This window comes from Lepisosteus oculatus, chromosome 5 (assembly GCF_040954835.1).
Source record: "Lepisosteus oculatus isolate fLepOcu1 chromosome 5, fLepOcu1.hap2, whole genome shotgun sequence".
Lineage (NCBI taxonomy): Eukaryota > Metazoa > Chordata > Actinopteri > Semionotiformes > Lepisosteidae > Lepisosteus > Lepisosteus oculatus.
In genome coordinates, this window is record NC_090700.1 from 32106684 (window position 1) to 32115133 (window position 8450).

Here is an 8450-nt window from a genome sequence, read left to right on the forward strand (position 1 = left end):
CAAACACAAAACCAATTTAGCAGTACTCACCATTCAGAAGAATTAATTTGGTTGCATGAGGTAACAACAAGCTCTGTTTTCACACTAATTTATCTGGTGCCATCATCTCTTAGACTTGGTCTTGATTATAGCTCAAATGTGCCCAAGTTGCACCTCTGTAAACATTTCCAGATGTTTTGCATATCGAGCTCCAAAGATTTCCACATCTGAATCTTCACCATCATCCCTTCCGCCTCTTACATCTGCCATCTTCCAGGTATTTTACTTTTTTATTCCTTTTATTGTAATGTTTTATTAACAAATGATACAACAAGATAAAACAAAACAACCAAGAAGATATTTTTGAAATGCATGGCCAAAGGTAACAATAAACATGCTCAAATAAATGGAATTGAAAAAGATCACGTGGTTGTTGAAATTTCTTATTCATAACATTTTTTAAAGTTTTAAAATAATATACAGTTTCCATTTTAAACATATCAGAATTTGGAATAGCCTCCGGAGTGACCATTTCATTTTTGTGAATATATATCTTCTCCTAATAAAAAACACATTAAGTAAAAATTATTAAATTTGGATCAGTTTTTGGCTGTGTTTAAAGCTGAGTATCAGTCTTCTGTGAATAATTAATATTTAAAAAAAGCTCCATGTAACTCCAAAACATTGTTGCGTATACGGTGATGAATAATTGTTTCTTTATGCAAGTTACAAAACACAAATTGATCATCCACTTCAATTTCAAATCTCGATAAAGTATATTTGACAAGATAATGTTTGTGGATTACAACCTTTTGTTATATTTAACATTATTTGCCTCGTGTGGTGTCTTCAAATAGTGAGTTTCCTGTTTGAATCCGTAAGTATTTTTCAGTCACCTATTATTCCAATGTCTAATGAAGTCTTACAGGACATTTTTTAAAGTAATATTTAATCTAACAATGAGTTTTATTTTTCCAGTACTGCACAGCAATCTTAAAGGAAGGTTTTAAATAATAAAGAGCACACTCTGCCTTTTGTCATCTTAGAATCTTTAATGCCATAATTGCTACACTTGATTATACTGTATGGTGAGCAGCTTTTAGTCTTACAAATAAGATCACATTTGGCATAAAGGAGAAAGTTGCAATATCCCAAAAACTGATCATCAAGTAGTTTAAGTGTTTAAAATATATCTCTCTCATCCTAGCATTAATCCCACATCAGCAGGGTCCGCTTGTCGGCACGCCCGTCTCCATTTGGTGGTTTTTTATGTAGTATGATTGTAAAATAGAATATTGAATAACTTTCTGTAATGTTTAGCTGAAACAGACCAGAGGTGACCAGATGTATGTCTTAATGTCACATGTGTAAGACCCGTTCCTTCTTACTGAAATGATTGGTACTTAGCCAGTAAAATCAGAGTAATTTCAACATTAAAATCTAATAATAAAGTCAAATTATTTTGGAATAGATATACTTTCCTTCTAAACTAAAACATGTTCATTAACCTTTCCTTTTCCATGATTTTTTAACTTAGAAAAGAAACCAAGCTCCAGTTCAAATTTGTCCTGAGGACTAGGATGTGAGAGTGTGAGAGAAACATCACTATATTCCTGATCTGATGAAAACAGATGACAAAAACTGAGGTTCTGACAGCTAATTTATATTTTTAGTTTTTTGAGTAGTACAGAATCAGTTTTTTCTACTGTGAAAGATACCTAAAACATCTGAATTTTTAATGAATGAGTTTTGGAATGAACAATTCACACCAGCTCATTTATTTACAACAATCCAACCATGACAGTGAATCAAAGGAATTCATTTCCCTGGATTGGAAACTTTAAACTAGAAATAAATAACCAAATATTTTTTACAAAAATCAAATCACTTCACAAGTGCTTTTCATACAACAATAAAAAATGCAGTGAAATAAAGAAAAAAGAAAAAAAAATCACAAATATAATATTATTTGCAATGCACATAATGCAGCAGTTCAAGGTGATAGAAATTCTATCTTAATTAAGGCTTCAAAAGCACAAAGCAAAGCAGCTTTTACAAGAGGGCATGGTAGATTGTTCTGTGGGTTTAAACAATTAGAGAGTTTATTGATTAAAATATTGTTTTACAAAGGGAAAACACGATCCAAAAATTGAATGTCCAAAACTTATCAAAAGATTGTCCTTCTTAATATACCTATAAAAACTATAAATGTCACCTACCAGCTCTGCCCTGTTTTAGAAAACTACGAATATTGTCCTCTAAAGACTAAATTGAAAGTGCATTCACGCATTGCACATTTTTGCATGAAGCGATGCAGCTCGTGGAGACAAACAAGGAAATGTATAAATGTAATTCTATTTCATATTTTGTTGTTGTTTCATAAAACCTGTGACATTTATTTTTAGCTGCCTTTCATTCGCCAGTCTGCTCTGCCTCGTCTCACAGGGTGGACACGCCTGCTGTGGCTGTCGTCCAGAGGGCTCCTCAGCCCCTCCATCCCAGGAGGCAGGACCTTGCAGTGGAGAAGACCCTGCCGAACTCAGAACGGAACTGGTGATTCACCACAGTGTAAATCAGAGGGTTGATGGCAGCCGGCACGCAGGTGAGCACCATCGCAGACAATTCCAGCTCCAGGAGCGCAGAGCTCTGAGACAGAAAGCGTCATAGAGGAAACAGTGAAGTCAGGAGATTAAGAGACACAGGAAACTAGTATCAGCACAGAGGGAGGGGGTGATTCACTTTGCAAGAGATAATAAGTTCTACACCATGTCTACAAGGTCCAAGGTGATTGCATAAAAATCAAATGCATGAATCAACCACAAGCAGTAAATCTGCTATTAAAAAGGTCAATGACTGAACGACTGAGCACCCAATCTGTTTATGATCAGACCATGGAATGGGAGAAGGTCGTACCTGCTGTACATGGAAGGACAACAAACAGGCCAGGTGGTACAGTACTTGCAGGATGATACACACTGAGCCATTCAAATGCAGGGGAAGTGCAGCAAGTACCACATGGCCCATTCCAGTCATACAACCTTCTACTGATAATGGCACATTCAATGGTCTGATTGCAAAAAACATCAGCTGGAAAGTCGTAATGTGAATACAGGATGAGAGAGAGAAAAAAACAGAAAAGCTGCAGTAAACATGGTATGAGTTACAGGATAGAGACACAGGCAGAGTGGTAATGAGTACTCAGGCATGAGTGGTGCAGGCAGACACCACCTGGGACCATAGACAGGGACAAAGTTCATAGTTGAGTAGACACTGTAACAAAGCACTAAAGGAATCCAAGCCAAGGTCCCAAACCCAAATTAATCTATTAAGAAGCAGAGCACTGGGGAAATAAAAAGTTGAGATCTGGATAAAGTGGGATTGAGATTGCAATACAAAAATCCAAGCAGGAAATACAAAATTAGAGAGCTGAGCTGAGATTCAGGGCAAAACTGTAAGAGCAAACTCTATACCAGAGTCCAAAATATTTTGAGAGCAGACCTTAAATATCCTGAACCACCTGTGGCAGGTGTGGATGAAAATTGGCTGCAGGTGGTACAGGTCTCCTGTAACATTGCATATACATGGCAAACAGCATTGAATAACAGGTGAGTAGAGGTGTGACCAATCTCCATCAGTCTTTAGTAGTCCACCAATGGATGAAGGCCTCCCAGAATTTTTTAACAAATTTATGTTGTTATATTGGCAACCTCCATCCACTTTACTACTTCAGACTTGCTGAGCATTTTACTATCTTACAGGTGGTCTCCTAAGCTGCAGATACTGACAGTCAGCTATAGTCCATTTCCAACTGTTGGCATTGTTGTTAGTATTGAACCAATTACTGTGGAGACATCCTCCAGAAATGCCAGTGTCCTTTACTCTGACTTTCACAGTGATATTCTCAGTCCAGTTCATGAGATTGGACAGGCCAAAGAAGCCAATTTATTTCAAAAGTACTTAAAAAGTGATTTAAATTGAGTTGAGCTTTAATGATCTATTCTGTTTATTGCTGATACCCACAAGTTCACCACTTCAATGAAGACTCACTGTGTCATCTCTCCTGCAGATACTGTGCTCCTGCCTTGCTTCTCTTTTATGTCCATTGTGTCATTTCCTATCCCTAATTCAGCTGAGATAGTTTCCTTAAATCACCCTTGGATTCTCCTACTCTTCTCATTTCTAAGGCTCCTTCTCACAACTTTGTATGCCACAATGAACTTCTGTTGTTTTTTTTTCCTTTGGCAGTTTATGACTGCTACACAGCTGTTCTCAGAAAACACAGGTAAGTGCTCCAGCATCAAATTAACAAATATGTACTCTCCTTTCCTCTTATGAGACTGGTTGTTCACCACATAAGAACACAAGTATGTCTGCCTTGTGTATTCTCTCAAGCTCTGAAATGTGGGCTGCAGGTTCTCTTGAGTTATTTGTTTGATTTATTAACACTCCAAATGAAAGCTAAACAAGCTCAGCCAAAATTCAAAGCAAACATAGTCTTTTTCCATGAATAGCCTAATAAAGACGGTGTTAACATCATGTGGTTTATCCTGGTAACTCACTCAGTGGGTAAACCTCTCATGCTGAAAGATATCATGCCCTTCTGGAGCACACATGGAACAGTTCATTAGGAATTTCACTGGGAAATGAAATGAAATGAATATCACTCTAAACAAGACTTAGAGCCAAAATCCCAAATGTAGCCCCTCAGGATGTGGAAACTACAGGGAAGTGCCTTTAAAACCAAGAAGAAGAGTTCTTAAAACAAAGGTTTGCAGGAGTCTACAAAACACTACCAAGCCATGTTGTGGAAGTTATAATCTGGTTTCAGGAAATAGCTGGATGTGAACCTCAGATCTATTAGCTACCAAATACTACAATCCACTAGCAACTAAACAAGCTAGACGAACAGAATGACCTCCTCTAATTTGTAACCTGTCTTATATGCATATACCATCTCACTGGAAAAATAATTATATTGTGCAGTCTAAATATATTCAACATTAATAATTATTTTTTAATTGTCTCTTTTCATCATCATAATCACCACTACTCTTGTTATAATTATTTATTTATTTTAACTGCTTTATCTAGCTCAGGGTCACAGGTGAGCTGGAGCCTCTTCTGGCAGGCAAGAGGCACAAGGCAGGATACACCCTGGACCATCCACGAGTCCAGTTTCTTAATATTAAGAAGACTGTTTTGACAATTACTTTTATTTGTGGCGACATCTTACAGTAATACAAGGTATCAAATGAATGAATAAATTGTGTTTTAACTGAAAAATAGAAAAATCTCATTTCGTCACTGATGGATTAATGAGTATGACAATACAGAAAAGCTGCAAAACAATATATACACATCAATATAAAATACTGAATGTTTTGATTAAAATGATTAATTTAATACAATTTAAATGTGCACATTTTTCTAATTATTGTATTCACTATGTATTTAACATGTAACTCCTAAATCATGAAATATACCAAACTGGTATTCAATAAGTCTTAGGTTACATGTAATACATTCCTTCAACATTTCTTCTCTGTATTTTTCCAATTTGAATAGATGCTCATTATTTAAACTTTCGTGCTGACAAAGGTCTCAATTCATATTGACATCGCTAGCTGGATGACATTTAATTGAAACATTGGACGTTGTGCTGCTGATGAAAGGCATAATAAAAAGTGATCGCGTCCTGTTACACTATGTTGAAAATAACCCAATGTATTTCAATATTGCCGCTACTCAATTACTGTACATTACGAGTTTGGAGTCTCTTTGAAAAGCAATCACTGATCAGTGATGATGCAGCATGTCAGATCGTGTGTACTTACAGACGTTAGGACATTCATCAACAGAATGACCACCATTGGTGCCCAGAAGACCAAGAAGGCGATGATGATATAGCCGAATCGTTTAGCCAGTTTGCCTTCCATTCTCTTTTTGGCGTGTTCCCTAGAACTTGGAGTGAGAAGGCATATCGCCCCCACAACGTCAGGGGCTTTACCGGGTCCATTCTCTACAGATCCCCCTTCCGAGGAATAGAGGGTGTTCAGTGAAGCAGGAGTGCTTTTACTAACCCCGGGAGGCTTCGGGTCATCGCAGTCTGGCGCGGTGACGCTCCAGTTGGAAACGGGGTTGCCTACTCGCGGTCTGGATGGGATCCCGACGTCGAATACTTTGTTAGCGTGCTGTCTTACCACCACAAAAATGCGCATGTAGTGGACTATTATTAGCGTTAGGGAAAACATCCAAACCGGCACCAAAACATAGATCCCGAACGGGTCAAAATAGCTTCGAGCTGAAACACGAAGATGCCGACACATCATATAAAACAAAGTGTCTTTGGACAGTGTCACTGAAAGAACCCCCAATAAGAAACCAACGGCCCAGATAACCAGTAACCAGGCTTTTATTCGCAGTTTCCTTCTGTCCGTCTCAAAGGGGAATGCGATAGCTTGAAACCTTTCCGCGCTTATGATCACCAGGGTCAGCAGCTGGACGCAGCTGCTCAGAGAGTAAGTGAACTGATGCAGACAGCAAAGCGTCTCCCCCGCCTCCAGACGGCTTTTCTCGAACACGCTGGCCAGCATAAAGAGGGGGATATCCAAGGAGCACTTCAATAAGTCGTTGGCGGCCAAGTTCACTAGCAGCGTGTTGTTGGCAGTTTGCAAACTTTTGTTCCGGTAAACCGCCCAGCACACTAGTAGATTCCCCATCATGCCGGCGAGAAAAGTGATCCCCAGTACACAGCAGTTAAAGAGGAGCGACAGGGCGTCCAGGGAAACGACAAGAGTTGCGGGTGCTGAGCTGTTCAGTTCCCACGGCCCGCCGTCCATCGCACACAGGGGCACGCTGCTGAATCAACAATCACACGCCAAAACACGATAAAACTTCCCGATTTTCCTTTACATCGTTTTATTTAATTATGAATCTATGTGATTTTTTATAACAAATCACAACAAGTAATTGCCTGGACAGTTGTTTTTTAAACCTCTTGATACTGCATAAAAATCCAGCCCCAGACCTGCAACCTGTCGAGTCGATCGTCTTGCTGCACACAGTACTGTACCTGCTATTTGCGCTCGCAGCTGTCAGCGCTCAGCTGCTGCTCTACAGGCTGTCCTTTATGCTCCGTCAGTCACCGCGGCTATTTCTTGAGATTCTCACTGTTCGAGTGCGATTTATTGTCCAGTATGTTCCACGGTTGATGTTTAAGAAACACTGTAGCTATACATTGTTAAACATAATCTATACATTATTCGCGGCACCAAGATATATTCTGTAGGGTCGCTGCTGAAGTTTAAAATGTTAACAATGTAAATAGTATTTTATTGTCATAGTGATGAGTGCCATCTAAATATACTTATATGAAAAGTGAAATTTATTTAACCAATTTAAGCCTAGTCTTTTCAGACAGCCACCCATCTCTTAACCTGGCTGGTGCTTCGCCTGACAGAGCGAAATTCAAGAGGGAAAATGTGTCTTCTCCAGACCTAAGTGTTTGGTCTTTACAAGACATACATGAGGTCACGTTACACCGAGATAAAAATGGAGATTCCTGCATTTCAAAACCAAAATCGTGCAAACCAACATTTGCACTGTATTTCTTTTTATATTATCAGAATCAGTATACTACACATTTTTATAGCAGATAATACATTTCAGTATTGTCAAGGCGTGTAGACGTGCTGTCACTTTCGATGGGCTAATCATGGTTAGGAGTCTCTTTGAAATGATAGATTTATTAAAGTAAATTTTTGATGGAAATGTAAATGTGGATAATATGCATTAAGTGTACATGTAAGAAATTTCATTGTTATTTCAGTATTAGCAGTGGTCTGGAGCAGAATAAATGATTTATTGCAATGAAATGTGTTTGAAAAATGGTTCTTGTTTGGGGGGAAAAAATGAAAGCTTTCAAGATCAGAATAACTGAGGATCATAGTTGCATTCAAAGATCTGATAAATGGTGTAGCGGTCTTCTTTATCAAACTGAACTGTAAAAAAATCTTACATCAGTTTTGAAATAGAATTCCCAAGAGGGAATTATTTACTAAGCATCAAAAGAAACAGCACTGAATTTCTGCATGCATGTTTTAGAAAACTACAAACGTGAATGGGTAGAGGTGATGAAGGCATTTCAACTGTTGAATGTCAAGCAAGGTAAAGCTGAAGAAATAAAAAGATGTTTTGTGTAAAATAAATTAAATCAATACTGAGGCCTGATTGTAATGGTCTAGGTAGGTGTGTCTAGTCACTACACTACCACAGGTGTAGTTATTGATGACCGGAAGAGAAGTCACAGAGGACAGGCCTGGGACATACTAAATGGAGGGTAGTGGCATTGGCTATTGTACTGGAGATTCCTAAGAGAGTGCAAGAATTGTTTTAAAACATTCATCCACACTTGCTCTCTTCCTGGACTCTTGGTCCAGGAATGCCAACTTCCTGCAGGATTTATAGGCTGT

At 38.4% G+C, this 8450-nt stretch overlaps 1 protein-coding gene across 1 annotated transcript; it reads right to left on the minus strand.

The window, feature by feature from the left end:
• Window positions 1–2463: 2463 nt before the first annotated feature.
• Window positions 2464–6818, minus strand: LOC102686197 (5-hydroxytryptamine receptor 2B-like). Its single transcript, XM_006628366.3, has 2 exons — window positions 5814–6818; window positions 2464–2625 (listed from the first exon to the last, which is right to left on the minus strand). The coding sequence occupies exons 1-2, from the start codon at window positions 6816–6818 to the stop codon at window positions 2464–2466; spliced, it is 1167 nt and encodes a 388-aa protein (XP_006628429.2).
• Window positions 6819–8450: the final 1632 nt, after the last annotated feature.